The sequence below is a fragment of the Xyrauchen texanus genome, chromosome 35 (assembly GCF_025860055.1).
Source record: "Xyrauchen texanus isolate HMW12.3.18 chromosome 35, RBS_HiC_50CHRs, whole genome shotgun sequence".
In the NCBI taxonomy this organism is placed as follows: Eukaryota; Metazoa; Chordata; class Actinopteri; order Cypriniformes; family Catostomidae; genus Xyrauchen; species Xyrauchen texanus.
The window spans coordinates 25,801,104-25,826,010 of NC_068310.1; the positions used below are offsets into that span (position 1 = coordinate 25,801,104).

A 24,907-nucleotide genomic window follows, 5' to 3' on the forward strand; every position below is an offset into this window, starting at 1 on the left:
CTGCAGCTGTTAGGACTCTAAGGGTTAGCAGCTCAATGAAGGCTCTGTTGTGAAACTAATATTAAGGGAAGGCATCAAAACAAAGCGATTGCTGGGATACATAAGCAACCTAGTGACCGACCTGCTAGGGGTTGGGGTCACTGCAGTGAGCTTTGGATGGAAAACTGCATTCTTTCAAATGTATCTGGTTTCACATTTAGATCATGGCCGGTTTGTTTTGGCACTCTCCCCCTTGAATTCTTCCTGGGCCTTAGGACTCTAGATAGTTTTCTATGTGCAGGCAAATCCCTGAGTGAGAGACATGGCTATACAGTCCTCCTCTGTCCTCTTGTTGCACTGTGACAGAGATGATGAGCAAGATGTCGGTGGGAATGCACATACAGAATAGACAAATTCACATACAACCACACTATCTATTTTGGGAGGAGTTTGACTGCATGGAATTTCCTGCTGAAAACACTATCATACTGTAGATGATCACAGCGTATATTTGGTTTTGGATCCTTGGCTCCACCAGTCTTTTTAACTAGCTTAACCAGCAAGACTTCCATGGTCAACCATCATCAACAGAAACACCATGCTGCTTGACCAGACTCAATGATTAAAAGAATAGTTCACCCAAAATGGAAAGTTCTGTCATCATTTAGCCTCATGTTGTTCCAAACCCACATATTGTTCTTTCTTTCTGCAGAACACAGAAGGAAACATTTTAAAGGATGTCCTGGAGCTCGAGTCTGTGTTTGTAGCCTGCTAGCATTTTTAGAATCTCTTATCTATCTGTTTTCAGCTTTTAATCTTTAATATCAGCCACTTTCAGCATGCATTATGTTTTCCCCCAAATTATTCTCTTATCGCGATTCAGCTGCGTACATTTTTCCACGTGCACCCGTTTTCTCCTCTGTGTTACACAGATTATTGCATCGATCTCAAAGCACCGCTTATCAAGAACAACCATAACAAAAAACAATTGCGTGAGGGATTCACATCGATCTCAAACCCTCGCCGCTCTGGAACAACCAACAACAACAAACAATTTCCATGGCATGTCATGTTATTGCTTCCTGCATTAAATGCCACATGTTTACTATCACTTCTTCCATCAGCAGTGAGTGATTCACATGTGATAAATGTAAGGAATTAGTCAGGCTGACGGAGAAGGTTAATGAGTTAGAGACACGCATCCGAACGCTTCTAATTTAGAAGCCACAGCTTGATCCTGGAGAATTGGCTAATTATAGAACAATTTCAAATCTCCTGTTTATGTCGAAAATTCTAGAAAAGGTTGTGTCCTCCCAATTGTGTTAATTTCTACAGAGAAATAGTATATATGAACAATGTCAGTCAGGATTTAGGCCACACCACAGTACAGAGCACTTATCAGAGTTACTAATGACTTGATCTTTTTATCTGATTGTGGCTGCATTTCTCTTTTAAATCTTAGTGCTGCCTTCGACACGATAGATCACAATATTCTCTTGAATAGGCTAGAGAATTATGTTGGCATTAGTGGACTTGCATTAGCATGGTTTAGGTCCTATTTAGTAGACTTCTACCAATTTGTCTGTCTAAACGAGGACTTGTCAAATCAAACAAAAGTTAAGTATGGAGTTCCACAGTTATCAGTTTTAGGGCATCTACATTTCTCCTTCTATATGCTTCCCCTGGGAGATATTATCAGGAATCATGGAATAAGTTTCCACTGTTTTGCCGACAGTACCAAAATGTACAGGTGAAACTCGAAAAATTCGAATATCATGCAAAAGTTCATTACTTTCAGTAATTCAACTTAAAAGGTGAAACAAATATATTATATAGACTCATTACAAGCAAAGTAAGATATTTCAAGCCTTTATTTGATATAATTTTTATGATTATGGCTTACAGCTTATGAAAACCCCAAATTCAGAATCTCAGAAAATTAGAATATTACATGAAATCAATAAAAAAAAGGATTTTAAATACAGAAATGTCGGCCCTCTGAAAAGTATAATCATGCATATGTACTCAGTACTTGGTTTGGGCCCCTTTGCATTAATTACTGCCTCAATGCGGCGTGGCATGGATGCTATCAGCCTGTGGCACTGCTGAGGTGTTATGGAAGACCAAGATGCTTCAATAGCGGCCTTCAGCTCTTCTGCATTGTTTGGTCTCATGTCTCTCATCTTTCTCTTGGCAATGCCCCATAGATTCTCTATGGGGTTCAGGTCAGGCGAGTTTGCTGGCCAATCAAGCACAGTAATACCATGGTCATTGAACCAGGTTTTGGTACTTTTGGCAGTGTGGGCAGGTGCCAAGTCCTGCTGGAAAATGAAGTCAGCATCTCCATAAAGCTTGTCTGCTGAAGGAAGCATGAAGTGCTCTAAAATGTCCCGGTAGACGGCTGCATTGACTCTGGACTTAATAAAGCACAGTGGACCAACACCAGCCGATGACATGGCTCCCCAAACCAACACAGACTGTGGAAACTTCACACTGGACTTCAAGCATCTTGGATTGTGTGCCTCTCCATTCTTCCTCCAGACTCTGGGACCTTGGTTTCCAAATGAGATGCAAAATTTGCTCTCATCAGAAAAGAGGACTTTGGACCACTGAGCAACAGACCAGTTCTTTTTTTCTTTAGCCCAGGTAAGATTCTTCTGACGTTGTTTGTTGTTCAGGAGCGGCTTGACAAGAGGAATACGACATTTGAAGCCTCAGTCCACTCCTTGTGAAGCTCCCCACACATTTGAATGGCCTTTTCCTGACAATCCTCTCCAGGCTACGGTCATCCCTGCTGCTTGTGCACCTTTTTCTTCCACACTTTTCCCTTCCACTTAACTTTCTATTAATGTGCTTTGATACAGCACTTTGAGAACATCCAACTTCTTTTGCAATTACCTTTTGAGGCTTTCCCTCCTTGTGGAGGGTGTCAATGATGGTTTTCTGCACAACTGTCAGGTAAGCAGTCTTCCCCATGATTGTGAATTCAACTGAACCAGACTGAGAGACCATTTAAAGGCTCAGGAACCCTTTGCAGGTGTTTAGCTGATTAGAGTGTGACACTTTGAGCCTACAATACTGAACCTTTTCACAATATTCTAATTTTATGAGATTCTGAATTTGGGGTTTTCATAAGCTGTAAGCCATAATCATAAAAATTATATCAAATAAAGGCTTGAAATATCTTACTTTGCTTGTAATGAGTCTATATAATATATTAGTTTCACCTTTTAAGTTGAATTACTGAAATTAATGAACTTTTGCACGATATTCTAATTTTTCGAGTTTCACCTGTATAGTCCTTCGAAACCCGATGAAATTTCAAAATTCTCCAAATTAGCGTATCCATGAAATAAAAAATTGGATGGCCAGAAATGTCCTTTTACTCAATTCCGACAAAACAGAGGTACTAGTTATTAGACCAAAAACTTCTAAAAATAAACAGCTAAAATATAACATGACTCTCAATGGATGTACTGTTACTTCGTCTTCAACAGAGAAGAATTTGTGTGTTATATTTAATACCAATATGTCATTTGAAAATCAAACTTCCAATGTTTGTAGAACAGCATTCTTCTACCTAAGAAATATTGCTAAGTTACGACACATGCTCTCTGTTGCTGATGCCGAAAAAAACAAATTAATGCGTTCGTGAACTCAAGTCTAGATTATTATAATGCATTACTGGGAGGATGTCCAGCAAGTTCAATAAATAAACTTTAATTGGTTCAAAATGCAGTAGACAGAGTGCTGACTTGAACCAAGAAATATGATCATATTATATCATTGTTACATTGGCCACCTGTACAGCTCCACAGTACTTAAGTGACCTTCTACCATGCTATGAATGAACCATCACGTTCATTAAGATCGCAAAACTCTGGCCTGTCTGTCCTGTTCCTAGTATATCAAATTCCACAAAAGGAGGTAGATCCTTTTCCTATTTGGCTCCTAAACTATGGAATAGTCTCCCTAACACTGTTTGGGACGAGACACGCTCACTGAGTTTAAGTCTAGACTAAAGACTAATCTATTTAGCCAGCCATGCACCTAATTTATTCTTAACCACACAATTAGGCTGCTTTAGTTAAGTCTGCTGGACTCTGACTCTGCAAAAAATTTAATGGCATTTTTCCATGTCATAATCTCAGGACTTCTATCCCGAGGTCACCAGAATCGTCAGGATCCAGCTCCATTCCTGCTTGGTATTGGACTTTACTGCTGCGTGTCACTGAGTGATGATGACAAAATGCAGCCAGTGCAAGCCAGACGCTTTACGCATTACGATGGACCTCAGAGGATGAACTGATTTCAGCTCCAGCCATAAGACATGGAATACATCATATGCTATTGCCTGAACCTTGGACTTACCGAAATAACTGGCTGGTTGAACTGCGAAGCACCTCACTGATATCAGCCTGCACCACCTTTGACTATTGATGGGCAACACTCAAAAAATTGGAATACATAGACTATCAATAAATTGCCAACAAAGCCTTCATCAGCCAACTAACACTCCCTCAAACTGGTCACTGGAAGTTGAACATGGCACCTCATGGCAAAGAACTCTCTGAGGATCTGAAAAAATTATTGTTGCTCTACATAAAGATGGCCTAGGCTATAAGAAGATTGTCGACCAAAGAAGTTAAGTGCACATGCTCAGCGTCATATCCAGAGGTTGTCTTTGGGAAATAGACATATGAGTGCTGCCAGCATTGCTGCAGAGGTTGAAGGGGTGGGGGGTCAGCCTGTTAATGCTCAGACCATACGCAGCAGACTGCATCAAATTGGTCAGCATGGCTGTCGTCCCAGAAGGAAGCCTCTTCTAAAGATGATGCACAAGAAAGCCTGCAAACAGTTTGCTGAAGACAAGCAGACTAAGGACATGGATTACTGGAACCATTTCCTGTGGTCTGATGAGACCAAGATAAACTTATTTGGTTCAGATGGTGTCAAGCGTGTGTGGCAGAAACCAGGCGAGGAGTATAAAGACAAGTGTCTTGCCTACAGTCAAGCATGGTGGTGGGAGTGTCATGGTCTGGGGCTGCATGAGTGTTGCCGGTACTGGGGAGCTACAGTTAATTGAGGGAACCATGAATATCAACATGTACTGTGACATACTGAAGCAGAGCATGATCCCCTCCCTTCGGAGACTGGGCCGCAGGGCAGTATTCCAGCATGATAACGACCCCAAACACACCTCTAAGACGACCACTGCCTTGCTAAAGAAAATGAGGGTGAAGGTGATGGACTGGCCAAGCATGTCTCCAGACCTAAACCCTATTGAGCATCTGTGGTGCATCCTCAAACGGAAGGTGGAGGAGCACAAGGTCTCTAACATCCACCAGCTCTGTGATGTCATGGAGGAGTGGAAGAGGACTCCAGTGGCAACTTGAGAAGCTCTGGGGAACTCCATGCCCAAGAAGGTTAAAGCAGTGCTGGAAAATAATTGAAAAAATATTGACACTTTGGGCCCAATTTGGGCATTTTCACTTAGGGGTGTACTCACTTTTGTTGCCAGAGGTTTAGACATTAATGGCTGTGTGTTGGGTTATTTTGAGGGGACAGCAAATTTACACTGTTATACAAGCTGTACACTCACTACTTTACATTGTAGCAAAGTGTCATTTCTTCAGTGTTGTCACATGAAAAGATATAATCAAATATTTAAAACAATGTGAGGGGTGTACTCACTTTTGTGAGATACTGTTTATGAACGTCTGCAGTTTATCCAGGATGGACTTCAAAGACATTAGTTATTAATCTTACAGTTCTTACAAAATCTTTGTTTAAACACTGGCCCTTAACACTTACTTAGTTTAATAATTTTAAACCATGACTTCAACTACCCAAACCCCCCCTGTCTACGGGCCTGTACAAAGGAGATCTATGGAGCAAGTCGAGATTTTAACACAAATAATGGTTCAAATTTGAAAGGAAATTACACATTTATGACACTTTGGGTCCTTTTATAGACTTTAAATTGAGTCCCTCTAAACTGCTTTTGTATTGAAATCATTGAATGGGACATCCTTTAAAATAACTACTTTTATGTTCCACATAAGAAACAAAGACAAACAGGTTTGGAAAGACATGAGTGTGAGTAAATGATGACAGAATGTTTTTTTTATTTTTATTTTGGGGGGTGAACGTCTAGGTTACGTATTTAACCTCCGTTCCCCGATGGAGGGAATGAGACGTTGTGTCAGAGAAGCGACACTAGGGGTCTCTCTTGAGCGCCGATATTCACCTCTGAACTATGAAAAAAGGCCAATGAGAGTTGGCAACCAGTATTTGCATGTCCCGCCCCCGGACATACAGGTATTTAAGTGGCAGGGGAGACACAACGTCTCGTTCCCTCCATCGGGGAACGGAGGTTACATACGTAACCTAGACGTTCCCCTTCTGTCGCTCTCTCCACGTTGTGTCAGAGAAGCGACACTAGGGGTCCACTTAAAAAGAGCCATGCGCTGAGCCGTGTACGTGATCCGCTGATACCAGTGTCTCAAACCTGGGATCTCCTGGGAAAGAAGGCGCACTGTTTCCCCTGGTTAGGGGGAAGGGCGCTGGGTGCAAGCGATTCACCCGGTCAGATCGTGGAGTTCTACGGGCTCGGTACCTGAGAGAACACGGGACGATACTGACTCAACTCGGAGATTGTAGAATCTCGCAAAAGTGTTAGGTGTTGCCCAGCCCGCTGCTCTACAAATGTCTGCTAGGGAAATGCCCCTAGCCAGTGCCCACGAGGACGCAACACTCCTGGTGGAGTGGGCTCGGACCCGCAAAGGGGGGGCACGGCCTGGGTGTGATAAGCCAGGGAAATGGCGTCGACAACCCAGTGGGCGAGTCTCTGCTTGGAGACAGCATTCCCTTTCTGCTGTCCCCCAAAGCAGACAAAGAGTGAAATGGCTGGGTCTGCCTCCTCCCGGGGCAGCGCTTGCAGGTTCACCACCTGATCCCTGAAGGGTGTGGGAGGAACCTTGGGCATGTAGCCCGGTCGCGGTCTTAGGATCACGAAAGTGTCTGCCGGACCGAACTCCAGGCAAGCTTCGCTAACAGAGAACGCATGCAGGTCCCCAACCCTCTTGATGGAAGCGAGCGCGATCAGCAGGGCGGTCTTGAGAGAGAGGGCCCTGAGTCCAACTGAGTCAAGCGGCTCGAAGGGGGGTCTCCGGAGTCCCATAAGGACGACCGAGAGATCCCAGGAGGGAAACAGGTTAGGCCGGGAGGGAGTCATCCTCTGGGCACCTTTTAGGAACCTGACGATTAAGTCGTGCTTACCAAGAGACTTGCCGTCTACCGTGTCGTGGTGGGCCGCGATAGCCGCAACATACACCTTGAGGGTGGAGGGGGACAGCCTCCTCTCCAGCCTCTCCTGAAGAAACACGAGCACTGACCTAACTGCGCACTTCTGCGGGTCTTCGGCTTGGGAAGAACACCAGTCCGCGAACAGACGCCACTTCAGGGCGTAAAGATGCCTGGTCGAAGGGGCTCTGGCTTGGTTAATAGTGTCTATGATGGCCGAAGGTAGGCCGGCTAGATCCTCCGCGTCCCGTCCAGGGACCAGACATGGAAATTCCAGAGGTCTGGATGCGGATGCCAGAGCGTGCCCCGTCCCTGAGAAAGAAGGTCCTTCCTCAGGGGAATTCGCCAGGGAGGGGCTGTCATGAGGATCGTGAGATCCGAAAACCACATCTGGTTGGGCCAGTAGGGGGCCACCAGAGTGACTTGCTCCTTGTCCTCCCTGACCTTGCATAGCATCTGTGCAAGAAGGCTCACTGGGGGAAAAGCGTACTTGCGCAGCCCCGCGGGCCAGCTGTGTGCCAGAGCATCTGTCCCAAGGGGAGCCTCTGTGAGGGCATACCAGAGCGGACAGTGGGAGGTTTCCTTGGAGGCAAACAGGTCTACCTGGGCCTTGCCGAACCTGTCCCAAATCAGCTGGACCGATTGGGGGTGGAGCATCCACTCTCCGCCGGGCAAGTTTTGCCTTGACAGCGCGTCCGCTATCACATTGAGGTTGCCGGGGATGTGAGTGGCGTGCAGTGACTCCAGTCGCTGCTGACTCCAAAGGAGGAGACGACGGGCAAGCTGTGATATGTGGAGGGAGCGTACTCCGCCTTGGCGGTTTATGTAGGCCACCACCGTGGTGCTGTCTGTCCTGACTAGGACATGCTTGCCATGAATCAACGGAAGAAATATCTTCAGGGCAAGAAAAACGGCCAGCAGCTCTAGGCAGTTGATGTGCCAGCGCAGCGGGCCTCGGTTCCACCGGCCTGCGGCTGCGCGCCCGTTGCACACGGCGCCCCAACCCAATTTGGAGGCGTCGGCTGTAACCAGAATGCGACGGGACACCTGCTGCAAGGGTACTCCTGCCCGTAGAAAGCAGAGGTCTGTCCAGGGTTTGAAGGTTTGGCGGCAGGCGGGGGTATCTTCCACGCCGTGCGTGCCATGGCGCCATGCTCGTCTCGGGACTCAAGTCTGGAGCCAATGCTGTAGTGGTCTCATATGCATCAACCCCAGTGGCGCGGCCGCCGCGGAGGATGCCATATGCCCCAGGAGCCGTTGGAAACGTTTCAAAGGGACCACGGTGCCTGGTTCGAAAGAAGCGAGGCATTCCAGCACTGACTGAGCACGCTCGTTGGAGAGACGTGCTGTCATTGAGACTGAGTCTAACTCCAAACCGAGAAAAGAGATGCTCTGGACCGGGGTGAGCTTGCTCTTTTCCCAGTTGACCTGAAACCCTAAACGGCCGAGGTGCTCGAGCACCTGGTCTCTGTGTGCGCATAGTAATTCCTGCGAGGAGGCCAAAATGAGCCAATCATCGAGGTTAATGAGTATGCGTATGCCCGCTCCTCGTAGCGGGGCAAGAGCCGCCTCTGCGACCTTCGTGAAGACGCGAGGGGACAGAGACAGGCCGAAGGGGAGGACCTTGTACTGATACGCCTGGCCGTCGAACGCGAACCGTAGAAAGGGTCGATGTCGAGGGCGAATTGAGACGTGGAAGTACGCGTCCTTCAGGTCTACCGATGCGAACCAATCTAGATGCCGGATGCCAGATAGAATTTGTTTCTGGGTAATCATTTTGAACGGGAGTTTGGACAAGGTCCGATTGAAAACTCGCAGGTCCAAGATCGGTCGTATGCCGCCGCCTTTCTTGGGTACAATGAAGTAAGGGCTGTAGAAACCCTTCTTCGTTTCGGCCGGAGGGACAGGCTCTATCGCGTCCTTGATTAGAAGGGAGGCGATTTCCTCGCGCAGGGAGTGGGCATGTTCGGCGTGCACTGCGGAGGAACGAACGGCCACGAAGGGGGGCGGAGACCTGGCAAACTGAATTGCGTAACCGAGTCGGATGGTCCAGTGCAGCCACCGTGACGAGCTGGGCAGTGAAAGCCATGCCTCTAAGCTCCGTGCTAGGGGCACCAAGGGGACGAGTATTTTGGACGTGCCCGGCGGGGCTTCGCAGCGGTGCGGAACAGGTAACGCGGCGTCGGGAGGCGCTGTGGCGTCCCGAGGCTCTGGTGCTGAGAATAAACTCAAAGCACTTACCTTGTTCCGCGCACCCGGCAGGGGGCGGGTTCGTGACTGAGGAGGAGGTCTGATGCTGGCTTCCTCTGGACTCGTCTGAACCGGCCAGCCGGGCAACAGTCGTGGGGCTGCATCCTGAGCGGCGAGACTGTTGAGACCTGAAAGCAAACTGCGGTTAGAACGGCATTTGCAGGCCATGTGACCCAGAGGTAAAGGAAATAGCTCTTTTATTGAGAATCTTTTATTGAGAATTTCGGAGCTAACTTCTCGTCCTCTGGGTCCGCTGTCTCAGGGACGCTTGGGAGCCTTCCGGGTCCTCGAAGGGGTCCGTGAGGCAGGGGGCGTATGCTTCCTGCGGTTTGCTCGACGCCGGGGTTGAGAGCTGGGCCCAGGTTGGGGCGGAGCAGAAGGTCTTCTGGCCGCGGGAGGACGCCCTCGGCGAGCAGGTGGGGCATGGGCCGTGGCGGCAAGCTTGCGGCGCGGCATGATGTGCGAAATGGCCTCCGTCTGCTTCTTCACCAGGGAGAACTGCTGGGCAAAGTCCTCAACGGTGTCGCCGAAGAGGCCGAACTGGGAGACAGGGGTGTTGAGGAAGCGAGTCTTGTCAGCTTCACGCATCTCAACCAAGTCCAGCCATTGCTGACGTTCCTGGACCACCAGAGTGGCCATCGCCTGCCCGAGTGCCTGCGCTGTGACCTTCGTCGCTCTCAGGGCGAGGTCGGTCGCTGAGCGCAGTTCCTGCAGCGTGTCGGGATCAGGGCCACCCCCGTGCATGTTGCGAAGTGCCTTGGCTTGGTGGACCTGCAGGAGAGCCATGGCATGCAGGGCAGAAGCGGCGCGTCCGGTAGCGCTGTAGGCCTTCGCGGTGAGCAAGGATGTTGCTCTACAGGACCGGGAAGGGAGTACAGGGTGGCCCCGCCAGGTGGTAGTGCTTCCAGGACATAAGTGGAGCGCAACAGCTCTATCCACCTGGGGGATCTCCGTGTACCCGTGGCGCACTCCGCCATCGAGGGTGGCGAGGGCGGATGAGCAGGTGGCGGTGCGACGAGTGGAGAGGGGTGCTCTCCACGAAGACGTCAGCTCATCATGCACCTCCGGGAAGAAAGGAACCGGGGGGGGGGGGCGAGGCTGTGAGCGGCGCCCCACGCCCAAGAACCAATCTTCCAGCCGTGATGGCTGTGGGGAGGATGGAGGGTTCCAATCCAGGCCCACGCTGTTGGCTGCCCGGGAAAGCATATCGGACATCTGTGCGTCGGCCTCCTCCTGGGCGTGCAAGCCCGAAGGCGGCAGCCCAGAGGAGCCCTCGGCATCAGAGCCCATGCCCTCTGATGTCGCAGCGAACTCATCTGCTTCCATCGCAAGAGGGTAGGCAGACTGGCTGTGAGCGGGGACGGGAGTCAACGAGCGTGCCGGGGCGCGGGTGGTCCGAGGGGGCATACCCGGCGGAGCTGCACCCGCTGCCATCCCCGAATCGCCTCCATCACCAGCCGCATCGTCCTCAATCCCGTGGGAAGAAGGAGCGACGCGGGGGGCGGCTGGAGTGGCTTGCTTACGGTTGTAAGCAAGCCGCGACTGCAACGTTGTCATGGTCATGTTCTCGCAATGAGAACATGAACCATCCACAAACGCAGCCTCAGTGTGATCACTGCCCAGACACACGAGACAACGCCTGTGGCCGTCGGAAGCGGAGAGTACTCTACCGCATCCAGGAACAACACAGGGACGGAAAGGCATCTTTATAAAGACGCGTCCTTAAAAGGACGTTCAATGCTGCTGTGTTTTTTGCTCTTTTAGAGGAAATTACTCTTTTAAATAAAATCACTCTTTTATGAATGAAAGAACTCGTGAGAGATCTTTCTTATCTGCAACTGTCGATGCGCTCAGGGGCAGGAAGTGCACAGCCATGCAAACAGGAGAAAGCCGCTGTTGTGCGCCGTAGAATCCAACAGCATGCAGCAGAGGATAGCAGGAACTCGGTGTGTAGAACACAGCAGTCTGCAAACACGACCATCGGCTCCGAAGAAATTTTCTGAATGAACTCCCGTATTTGCGCCGCTTAAATACCCGTATGTCCGGGGGCGGGACATGCAAATACTGGTTGCCAACTCTCATTGGCCTTTTTTCATAGTTCAGAGGTGAATATCGGCGCTCAAGAGAGACCCCTAATGTCGCTTCTCTGACACAACGTGGAGAGAGCGACAGAAGGGGAACTATTCTTTTAAGTGAAAAGCAACATGCTTAAACCAGCTGTATTGTCCAGTATTGTGTGTGTGTGTGTGTGTGTGTGTGAGTGTGTGTTTGTCCACACTCGCAACAGCAAGAGTTTAAAGGTGGCTATATGCAGAGAAGCTGCACATAATTATAGTTCAAAGGTTGCAAAATGCATTAAATAATTGGTTGACATGTTTTGATATAGATATATTTTGGCACTCATGGATGTAGTTTAAAAAAGGAATCTAAACTCTTGTTTAAAAGCCTCTCACAAAAGTATTATACCATACTAGATGGTTTGATCCTGCTCTGGGGAATGATGAGAAAATGGAAAGTGTATGGAGAGACAGAGAGAGAAAGTGGATAGAAGACAGATAGAAGTCCTTGTCTAAATGAATGGCAGGGAACAGGTGTAAGAGGGATTCACCAACCCTCTGCCACATAATAAACTCTGTGCCCCCCTTTTGTCTCACGATGAAAATGATCTGCCAGCATTTAATCACTTTTCATTAAAGAAAGATCAGCTATAATGTTTCCATCCTGCCCTTGTTAATCCACAGACCTCAGAATTTTTTATATCCACAATCTCCAACTCCCACCCAGCCCTCCTAATCCCAAAATGTATTCTGACAAATGGGCTTCAAATACCTATAACAGTACGCACAGCTTCAGAAACACATCAGCTAGGCCTTCCTAATAAAGCTGCAAAACAAGTGCCATGTAGTGGTGACAGTAAAAGTCACGCTACTCCAGTAAAATTAGCCTCTGCATGGGAAGGCCAATGTTTTAGACCTTCACCCAGATTTCCTCAATACATTTCATAGTTAAAACAAATGAATACTCCATCTTAAACTTTATAGCTTAAAAGCTATTTTGAATCTTGTGCTGGGCATGAGGGATGTTGTCTTTGTATCTCTCTCTAATTGCCCTGTGACAGACCCCAGACCTTCAGCGATGGGAATGTTCGATTGGCTGCTTCATGAAAACTGAGGTCAGACCACACACTTAGAGAAGACTGAAAATTTGGTGGTCTTTTTATGTCCTAGTTTTGACTCATAGGGAGAATTAACATTGTTCTTGAATTGCACATGTTTTGAGAGTTTCTAGGAGAATTGAGTAAAGAGTGCTGCCTAGAAACATGATTGAATGCAGTACAGTATGTTGTGTTTATAATTACAAGTGACAAGCTCTTACCTGCTTTGCTGGGGTCAGTGTCTGATCTGGCCTGCAGGGGTCCTGTAGGTGAAGGAGAAGAGACGGGCCCAGGAGGAGGTTTTTCACTCTCTTGTGGGCGGCTCTTAGAGGTCTCGATACCTTTGACTCTCCTAGCATGGCGGTTCCCCTTGTAGTGGGCTTCTGCCTGACTCTGTAAAGAGCACAGGGACAAAAGAGAGTGTTACAATACTGTTTAACATTCTATGACAGCATCTTTCCAAATCCAAAAGAGACACGCTGGGACTTAATCTGTACACAACAAGTATAATCACAGAATCAGGTTGGGAAGATTTGAACCTCTTTATCTCTATATACTTGTCTCAAGACTTTGGCTTCATACGGCATGTGCATCCTGTGATTGTGTGGCTCAGTCTGCTTTACATGTGAAGGGAGAACTGATCCAAAGGAATGTTGCTTGACTAGCCTGCACCATCTAATCCTTGTCTCTGTGGTCTTTTTTTCTTCTTCATTTCTTGTGATTAAATTTCGATAAATTTTTCCAACATTTTTAGTTTGACAAAGTACTATTCTGCAATATTGATAGATAACACATTCACATATCTTAAGACGTCTTTACACAGCTGAGTTAATCCTGCTCTGTGCCTGCTTAAAATTCTGTGTAAAGATGCAATACAGCAAAAAAGTCTAAATTAAGCCTGCTCTAACCCACCTCCATAGAGTTATCACAGCATACACATATGAACATAAACACTATATCACATACACACATACCTTTGTATTTACACACACACTCATGCATGTACCAAATATATTGTGGATTTCAGCTGTTCAGGGATACATTTCTTCTCAAATAATTACGTAATTTTATTCCTTGTATATGCAATATCCAAAAACTCCATTTACCACTATTTTAAAGTTAATTCATGCAATTTCTTCCATTGCTGAGTTTCATTTCAGATGCAGAAATAGCCATTAGTTTGTAAGTAGAGACGAAGTGTTGAAACATTTTCACAGCAGTGACTCCTGCAAACCATATACATTTTTCTTTAAATGCAAGATTCAAAACTATCATTCAATAGCACAATGTTAGGTTTACAAAGAATGTTCCTACAGTATTAGGGTTGGGCGATAAGACGATGTTATCGGAAGATCCCGATGCCGATTGCAACACTCAATTGATAGACGATGATTGACAATATCGGCAAATGTCAAAACCATGGACCTGGGAAAACGGCAAATATATGAAACAGTGGCACCAGATAAATGTGATGAGCCTGAATCCAGTTCGTAAGCTCCTCGTACAAATGTATTCCATGAGCGAGTATTTTTGCTAATCTACCCGCAACAGGCAGGTGACCTATAAGATGTCTCGGAGTGACACATGACAAGAAATGCTGTCAGTCACAAAACACATGCTTGAAGAAACACACTGTATTATATTTTCAAGAACAGACAAAAGAAAAGTGGTCAATGCTTGTGTCTGATTCGCAGTTTGTTCAGAGGTGTGCAGTATGAGCATAACTTGTGGAACACACACATGTAGGCATGTAGCGTGAGCCTGTCTCATTGAACAAGAGCATGTAAAGAGTTAACACTCTTTTTTGTCTGTTTAATTCTTCTGAAAACTGTTTGCAAGAATAATGTTGTCTATCAGAATGCTGCAAAGGATCTCTGATCATCTCAGGAGGTGCTGTGAGTTTAGTTCGCTTTCTTTCCATGGACCAGTTTGCGGTTAGAATGCATTGTGAACACAATTCTGCATGTTTAGTAATGTATATCTTTGTATCAAATAAACAAATACGAAAGTAATTAAATCATAAAGCAATACAAGACACATTCACCTTGAACCTAAAATTGAGTTCTATTTTATTTTCTTTAGACAGCATTAACTGTATTAACAAACCACAATACAAACACAAATTCAATAAGAACACATATTTGGCAGCATTATATTGGGAATACAAGGGAAATTTATTAGGCTTTATCATTATGATTTTAATTATGTTTACATTTATAATTGTCTTAAGTTCTTAATCTGTAGGCTATTAGTAATTTTCCACCTGTTGTTGTTGACGGATGCTTGTGTGATTGAAAATGGTGCTGTTGGAGATGGTAAATGTTTGGATTTGGAGAGGTAGTTACATATAATTTTTTAATCACTTTATTATTTTAATTGCTTTTTTCATTTAGATTAAAGTGCCATTTGATTTGAATTTAGAAATGTCTCATGTTTTTGTCTTGTTTTGTTTCAATACATTTATTTTAGGGCTGTCAATCGATTAAAATGTTTAATCGAATTAATTACACGGTGTCCCGATTAATTAATCGCAATTAATCGCATATACAAATATTTGCTGAGAAAGCCCCTCATATAACAATAATTCAATATATAATGATTATACATATTTATATCAATATATAATTACACATAGTTATCTTTAAATATTAAAAATTATATATATATATATATATATATATATATATATATATATATATATATATATATATATATATATATATATATATATATATATATATATATATATATATATATATATATATATATATATATATATATATATATATATATATATTAATAAAAAATATTCAGATAATTTAAATGCATTACATTCTAGTGGCAGAAGAGTTAATCATTGATAAGACGATACAAAAAGTGGCTTTAGAATACAATGCATTGTTTATTACCATATTAGTGATCATAAGTCAATCATTGGCATACAGTTCACAACAATCCATTTCGCAAGTGAATTTGTCAGTCAGTTGGAGATTTATTATGAGGGCTTGTTTAAGAACCCGTCAATTTACACCTGCACCAGACATTTTTATATATATTTTTTTATTAATGCTTACAAAACTTTAATAAAAATCTAGAGCCAAGAGGTATATTAAAACAAACAACAACAAAAAGTAAAGTAAATAAATAAACAGTTTAATAAAAATATTATATTGTTTACATATTTCAATACACTTTATAGCTTTCTTGTTACTCAAATTGTAAATTGTTCTTAGGTATTGCCGAACCTCTGAATTAAAAATTTAAACTAATGGTTTATAACCACCATACTTACATTTATGAATACTAAACTTTGCCAACAATAACATTAATCAAATAATATTCCTTATGAAGAGTCCTTATGTCTAAGCTAAAAAAAAAAAACAGAATAAAACATCTTCAAAACAAAGTTGAAAGCTGGGAATGATATGATCTCTAATAATCTTGCAGAAATCAGACCAAAAACAAGTTGAGTAGGGACAACTCCAAAATAAATAAAACATTTTTTCCGCCTGCAGACCACAAAATGTACAGAATATATCGACATCACAATAAATCTCTCTACAAGAAAATAATTAGTGAGGTAGTACTTATAAATAAGTTTGAAGGAAATTTATTTGATTTTATTCGTGATGAAATATTTATGGAAAATTTTAAAATTTTGCACCATCTCAATCCAGCCACACCCTGCATCAGACATGCTTGTGTAGTGTCTCGGTTGCATTGCATCATAAACATAAAATGTTTAGGTCACTGTGTCAAGTTAAATACAGTTTAACACTCAATCTTTAAACACATCTTGAGATCCCTTAGTTCGCATTTGTGCTTCTTCAAGTATTTTGAACGCAAGAACGTTACGCATGCTTGTGTTGTTCTGCCTACTGAAGTGTTTTCTTCACCGTATAAACTGTGTGTTGCTCATACATCTGAAATTTCACTTACTGTCCTCTGGAGTAAACAGGTGGTAATACAAGCTTGCATTTATCAGGACTCTTCCTTATTATGGTCTGGGGGAAGTGCGATTAATTGCGTTAATTTTCTTTACGCGTTATTTTTTGTCAAATTAATCGCACTGAATTAACGCGTTAAATCGACAGCCCTAATTTATTTACTTTGTAAAAAATGTAAATCAATAAAGCAAAAATATTCACAGACCGTCGGCAGGGGGGTTGATGATATAATCCTATATCGCGATAATTTTATAGCGATTATTGATTTGAGAAAGCTTTTGAGCTTTTGAGATTATAGTTTATAAACAGGGGGATGTTTTTATGGCTGTTGTTGCCTTATTTATGTGTCAGATAATGGGTGGTTGAGATACAAAGAGGAGTTCAGATCATTATTTTAAACATTAGTCAGAGTCATGGTGCATCAGTTAGCACATATGCTCAAGAAATGCTGTTATATTTTATCAAACAAAGCAATATAATTTCATTTTAATTTTTCATTTATTTATGAATTCTCTTTTCATGGTAATGCAACACGAAATGCCACAACAGCAATTTAACAAATCCAACAAACACAACAAAAATACTTTCCATGACAAAAAGAACAGGAGTAGGAAGAAGAAAAAAAAAATCTTATAAACTCCTACCCCATTCTTATAATAATAACAAAATGTACAAATTAGATGACCTCACCAACATGACAAAAGATAACAACAACAAAAAATAACAAAACAGCCCAGACCAGATAATCTACTTTCAATTTTAACAATTTTCCTTTTTCTTTTGTTTTATTTATTTATTTTTTATTATTAATTCTACTTACACAACACTAAACAAACAAACAAAAACAACAATGATGGAATTGAAAGGGGAAAAAAATTATCTCACTCACAGTGCAACGAGAGGACAGAAGAGGACAGTATAACCAAATCTCTCATTCAGGGATTTGCTTGCAAATAGAAAACTATCTAGAAAGAATTTTAGGGGGAGAGCCATGATCTAAATGTTAAAATACAGCATTAATATGCATACAAAATAGCTGACATAATAAAGTTAATAGTAATTTTATAATTGAAATTATTTAGATTCTCGCAGTCACTTCAAAGAATTTCAGGCCTTTTTCATATTCTCATCATTAATGTTTATTTGTAAAAAATAGAGTCAAAGATTTCCATTTGAAAATGAGACCATTGAGGAGCGAAAGGATAAATTTAGCTGCCTCAGTGGCCAGTGTACAAACAACAGCTTGATTGAATCAAGCTAAGAAAAACACAAAACAGCTGACTATTGTGAAGCTCTAATCTGCATAAACAATTCCATTTCTCTCATGTGGCACAATCTGGTACAGTCATCCATCAAGTTTTTGACTCGACCGCTAGTAGGAACACATGATGAGATATTTCCAGAAATGCTCATACAGGAGCTGTCGCCTATAGTCTGCATCCTCATTACAGGGGAGCAGGCAGCTGGGTGATCTGTTTGAAATGTACATGCTGGGAGGCGCTGCATAACACGTATCTCCACATGCACACTTCAAACCGATCACCCAGCAGTGTCTTCCCAGAGCCCAAAACAGCCCTGGCCTCGGAATGCATCCCATCAAGGCAACCATGATGATTATTAAGTGACTGGATTATCTGCCGTGTGAAACTGAGAATGAATTGACAACAGTTGCTGTAGACACTGGGAGCTGGACCAAGAGAGCCATGCCAGAGTGTCATCCAGGGCTTAGACTCTCACACCATTAAAAAAGATAGGGGTGGGCAATATACATCAAATATTCATGATATATTTGTACTGATTTTGCTGGTGATACATCAATCCATCCATCCACTTGCTATGCCCGCTTATCCTATGTAGGGTCATAGGGGCTTGCTAGAGCCTATCCCCGCTATCTAAGGCATATATTCTGTGTGAAAATTCCAGCAGATCAGCAGATACAGAAATACTCAAACCAACCACAGAGGCAGCTGGGGAACATTTGAAGTGAGGGAATGGCTTTAGGCTGGTCTTCCCTGTCTCTGGTGGCAGGTTGTGGGTTGTAATTGGTGATGACAGAGCCTAATCTAGTTGGTGGTCTATAATCAAGGCCTTTAGGGGTTTGGACCTGTCTGTCTAAAATACTGAGATCAGAATGAGGGACAATAAGGAGGCGAAAAACAAAGAGCCAAGAGAGCACAGATCTCTGGGATCAAGGAGGAATGAGAAAAAGATTCAGAGCACCATGGAAATGTTACACACACAACATAAAATATAACATTTGAATGTCAGGACAAGAAATATGAGTGGATGAATGTAAAGCTGCTAGAATGGACAAGAACAAATTAAAAACATAGTTCATACCATAACCATATGCAATCATCAGTCTCAGAGCAGTCTATAGTGGTAGTTATAACCATGAGTTAGAGAGATGTCAATATGGGTGATTCCAAGTACACTTTTGCAACAGTCTGAGAGTGGCAGTCTGTATGATTTTGTGACTAATAAGTCACTAAATCCTTTAAAAATATGTATCATCCATTTTGGTCGCAAGTTTAAATCTTTGTGAAAATTAAGTGGATGACTGTTTTATGTTTAAAACTGCATTCAGGTGAATTGGTGAATTTCCTAATGAAGTGACTTACAAGAGTGCATATAGTATGTGTGATGAATACTTCAGCCATTAATATGAATACAAATCAAGCACTAAGCCAAATCCATGATGTGCCAATAAGAATGAAGTGCTCAATATCTATAGAATATTGCCCAAATGGCAGCGTTTTACATAATATATATGAGTTGGATTTGAGAGCACAAGATGAAATCTTCAAAGCACAAAGATGGAAAAAAACAAAGTGAGAACACTTTTCCAAGGACAAATTAGGACACGTCATGAAGAGTCCAGATGGTCCTCATCTCATAGAACCACAATATGGAACGTAACATACGAAAACATAAATACAGTTACCACAACAAAATGAAAACCACCAACAGTCTCACAGTCATGGTCATGGGCAGGTGCGTGGGACACACTTAACAAGCTTCTCTCATGCACTAAAATGCCCAACGGACATAAATATTTTCACAAAAAATAACATTTGGGATTGTATGCCTTCAGAAGTCTTGGAATATGATGCATGAGTCACTTGGACAACTTTTATAATACTTTGGGTCCCTTTTTAAGTTTTAAAGAGAGGCACTATCCACTGCCATTGTTTTGAAAAGACTGCAATTTTCATTAAGAATCTCCTTTTTGAGAAAAAAAAAAAGTAATTTGACATGAAATTGAGTAATATGACAGAATATTGGGGTGAACTATTCCTTTAATGTAATGGCAAAATAGAATAGAAAAATGCCATTGACCTTATCTTAAAAAGATGGGGAAATAAATTGGATTTATCCCCTGCAAACTGTCCACTATGGATCTCAATGACGAACTTGTGTACAAAGTAATGATGTCGAATGAACAGAGGTTATTTTTTGTTGATGTTGCGAGTTACTTCTGTGTGATGATGGGATTTTTACATGCAACGATTATTCTGTTATTGTCTGACCCCTTTAATGATGCACCTTAATTTAATAAAAAAAAAAATAAATAAAAAAAATCCCATTGTAAAATCATTGGAAAGCATGGTCCCTGCTTATGGCTTTAGAATACATGTTTGTTTGACAACTTCTATGACATTGGCTACGCAATGCACCTGAAATACAATCTGATTGGCAAGATTTACATTTTAAATATGCCAGAAGATACAACTGTTTTATAAAATGCCATACGAAGATCTCTAACCAATAACGTTGTGTGATTTAATAAAGATTTGCAAGCTAAATGACATTGCATTCTATTTTTCCACAGTAAAATGAGAACGCATTACACAAAGAAGATTGACAGCGCTGGTCATTCCGGGCTCAACACCACACATGGAAGGTTAATTTGCCCTAGTGATGGAAAGCCAGCCAGTGAATGATGGAAATTGTGAAAGTGGAGGGCTACTGCAGCTCTGGGGAGGGGGAGGGATGCGCATTCAACCCTGTCCTGCAGCAGCGGTGACACAATATAGTGACATCACTTCTGCAGCGTGGCAAGGTTATTCCTTCATCTTGCGCTAGAGCAGAAGGGACACTGGGACACATGCTGCCTGCGACAGCACAGCATAACACGGCTGCAAGCTCCTTGTTTGTTGAATGCATAACATAATTTATGCTGGCAGCTAATACTCTGCTTTTTCCACAAAAAATGTGCTCGGTTTTTGACAACGGGGGTTAGGAATCCATGAATCCATAATGGAGCGTGAAATGATGATGGCAGGGAGGCAGGGATTAGATATTTTCAAGTAACAAATGCACTGCTTCATTCAGGATTTAGTAGGGGAAGCGAAAGTACCTTCATTGCTCTGTTTAACTATTTAATGAAATATGGCATTGTTTAATTCAGTCTCCTAACACAGTTGAATAATTTTCAGTGCAACAATACATGAAAGATGCAGCACAATGTCTAATAAGCCATCAGAACGTGCAATTTTTAGATCTCTCAGTCACTGCTGACTTTGATGTTTTACACATTTGATGCATGCCATTTTAAAAAAAACAAGTAAATTAGTTCCCATTTAATTACCCTTATGTTGATTTAAATTCATATGACTTTAATTTTTCTGTGGAACACAAAAGGAGATTTTTAGACTTGGTCAACATTCACTTTCACAAAAAGATGCAATGTAAGTGTTGACTGCTGCTAACATACTTACATCTCCTTTTGTGTTACACGGAAGCCATATGGGTTTGTGACAAAATGAGGGTGAGTAAATGATGACAGAATTGTATTTTTGGGTGAACTATCCCTTTAAATTGTCAGGTTAATGACAAAAGAATGTGTTTGTAGGTATGTGATCTGGATGGATGGTTGTGTATGTGCGTCACAAGTGTGTTTATGTCTATGTGTGTCATGAAATGCAATGATGGCAGGCAAGAAGACATTGCAAAAACAGGGGTGTTGACATTTTTTGTGTGTTTTACAATCCAGGGCAGGTGCTGGTGTCAGAGTTGGCCAATCAAAGGTCAGCTGCTTATGGTTTTATTGGACAGCATCCATTAGTATTTACAAGCACACTCGTACATGTGTCAAAGCTTGTTTAACTTGAGGGTCATGAACAGGACTGTAAACAAAAGGGCTTCTTTGGATGACACACTGGGATATGGAATTTATAGATCAAATAACAAACCATGTCTTGGGCACGTACACCAAAGCAAAGCCACACAGATGATGAAGAAATAATTGCTTTACATAACTTCAATTGAAACTTTCAAAAAGATCATACAAAAATGTAAATGCTCTAACCCTCATGTTCCAATCCTGTTTGACTTTCTTTTTCGTGGAAAAAAAAGGAGATGTTAGGCTGACTGTTAGTTTCCTAACTACATACAGTGAATGCTGACTAATATTCTGCCGAACATCTTCTTTTGTGTTCCATAATTTTCAAAGAAATGATGACAGAATATTCATTTTTGGGTGAACTATCCCTTTAAGACCAGCTGTTTTACAGAATTGCTGTATTGTCTCAAACAGCTACTTTTGCAGGTCTCCACAGGCAGGCTTGTCCTCTCCATCTTCTCCTTGTCTTTTATTGTCTACGACTGGGTTTTTAAGAGGGCCATGCATCTGCTTGAGTGTAAGCCTGCTATTACAGGCTCACACCAAGAAAGCCACTTTCTGCCCATGATTACAGTTCTTGTCAGTAAAAATAGTGTAGGCTAGTGGGGCACTCCCAGGTCCTGCTCTGTTACTAATCTCATACATGTCACAGTGTCTGTCACAGCTGCAACTGAATTCAACCCAGAATAGTTTAGGCTGAAGTTTCCCTCAATGAGCGTAGCAGCTATTTGGTGCATAAACAACCAAAATAATTGCTTTTATTGATGTGTGAAAAATATTGGAATGACAAAATGCACGATAGGGATCATGCAATAAAAGAAGTAAGTTGTGGTAAGTTTAACATGGAAAAAATGAACGTTGTTTTTGTAGGATGGAGTTTTGGAATTAAATGAATTTATTATGCTATTCCTGGCTGATATTCTCTGTATGCTCAAGGCATTAATTCACACTCTATTTCAAGTGGAATTTTATTTAAAAACTCTTTAAAATCATAGAAAGAAAAACACTTCTTGCTGTACTGTAAGCTGCCACTTTGACATGCTATGCGGATATAGTACTTCAAAGAGGATTTGCCATTGGCTATTTCCGGACTAGAAAGCAAAGTATGCACAGGATATCAGCAGCCTAATTTTAACACCCAAAATAAATATAAAAGTAAAAGAGCTATGTACAAATTATGTCTTTAAACATTAAAAGTATAGGTCATCTGAAAATGTTATTCGTTTACACTTCCTCATGTTTTTCCAAACCAGTATCTTTTTTTTCTTCTTCTTTTTTTTCACCATTCATGTTCATGGTATGGAAAAAATGAAATGCAATGAAAGTAAAGGTGACTGTAAATTTTGCCTGACATCTCAATTTATGCTACACAGAAGAAAGTCATATAAGTTTGGAACAACTTGAGGGAGAGTAAATGTTGGAAGAATTAAAATTTTTAAGTGAACTACCCCTTTAACAACAACAAAAAGCCATTTGATTAAGATACCAAGCAGAACATTCATGAAGTCAAACAGTTCATGTCAGCTCCGTACCTCTGAATTGAATCGGATCTGGCAGACGTTACAAGAGATTATTGGTCGTTTGGTTTTGATCAATGGCACTCCAAAGGTGTGGTTGATTACTGCCTTCTGAACAGGATCCATCTGAATACAGAAAGAGAGGAAAAGGGAAAGGGAAAAGAAAAAGGATGAGTGAAACTAAACTCTGGTCCACATTTCCCAACTCCCATTAGGCAGACAAGGTCATTAATCATGTTGATGGAGAGGTCTAGATGCCAGTACAGTGGAAGTAGAACATGGCAACTGGTAGCCATGTGGTGCAAAATGTCAGGACATCTGTGAGATCAAGTCTGGGTGAGTAGTTCATCTCTTGTACAGCTACAGTTCCAAAATATCAATGGCTTTGCTAATAAAAAAAAAGACAATGTAATTACTTACCGATACCTTAGATACCTACGACGTTACTCCAGATCATAGCTAAATAAGCTATTAGACTGCATAACAAAACATTTATAAGTGTAGCCTATTTGTCTTGGACTGAAAATGATAAAAACTATTTACTGTACATAAATATGATCTATCAGAACTATCAACACTCCTGTAACTAAGAATTCATAACATAATATCCTATTAATCACCCTGCTAAAAACATCTTAAACCAAGCCTAAGCTGATTTGCTGTTCTTAGCTGGTCTACCAGTCTTGTGGGGCAGGACTATTTGCTGGTTTAAAGGGGTTTTGGGCACTTTCAACTAGTCAGATTTCGAGACCAGCAATACCCAACTGAAACAACATGATCACACAGGAAATCAGCATGCTGCTCCATAATGTTCATGTACCCTGAAATCAACCACATTCTGATGAATTACTGACAAGCAGCATCCTCCATCAGGCATTTATGCATCAATTCAAATGTGTTGCACGTTGCATGAACAATCTCCGAGACATGGGTTCGGTTTCAAAGGAAACCAGAAAGTTACGTGGTTCACATAAACGATAGTTAACGTGATTCAGAGGTATCATTTCCACTTTAAAATTAAATTTTTACCCCCACTGATGGTTAGGTCTAGGTTTGGGGTTAAGGAGTAGGGCTAATAAAATAAACATTTCTGTTGATGGTATGGCATTTTTTACAACTAAAAATGCAATTAGCTTTTCTTGGTATTTATGACACTTTAGATGAGCTACTGTGACACCTTTGCAGTGTAAAAGAGGGGTTTAGATCAGTCACCAACATGTGAGGAATCAGGCTTTAAATAGCGCCAATAGCTAAGCCTCTGTTTATGAGGAGCTTAAAGCACAAAGTCTGATGGTTGTAGTCCATACATTATTTGGTGAATTGTGGTCTGCATTCAGTGTTCTGCATTATCATAGCATTCCCACCAATTATTTTAACACAAGTTAATTTTCTCTTTAATATAATTGTTTTTTATTTATTGAGTGTTTTGGTGTGCCATGTTCAGACGATACAAACAGTTCGCTAATCTGTATTGTTTAAGAGATAGTTCACCATAAAATTATATAAATAACTCACCCTCATGTTGTCCAAAACAGTACTCATTTTTTTCTGCCTTCAGACACAAAATTACATGTTATGGCATATTTTAGTCTCAGTCACCATTCATTTTCAATTCATCTTTTTTTTCTTT

The 24,907-nt window shown here is 42.1% G+C and overlaps 1 protein-coding gene across 3 annotated transcripts in view; it reads right to left on the bottom strand.

The window, feature by feature from the left end:
* The window catches only part of znf385a (zinc finger protein 385A), a 102,071-nt gene that overhangs the window by 15,433 nt on the left and 61,731 nt on the right, over positions 1-24,907 (bottom strand). For all 3 annotated transcript variants that reach the window (XM_052106383.1, XM_052106385.1, XM_052106384.1), the window contains 2 exons: positions 23,293-23,403; positions 12,910-13,081 (listed from right to left, as the gene is read on the bottom strand). In XM_052106383.1, the coding sequence (XP_051962343.1) occupies positions 12,910-13,081; positions 23,293-23,403 (283 nt within the window). The remainder of the gene's footprint in view (positions 1-12,909; positions 13,082-23,292; positions 23,404-24,907) is intronic.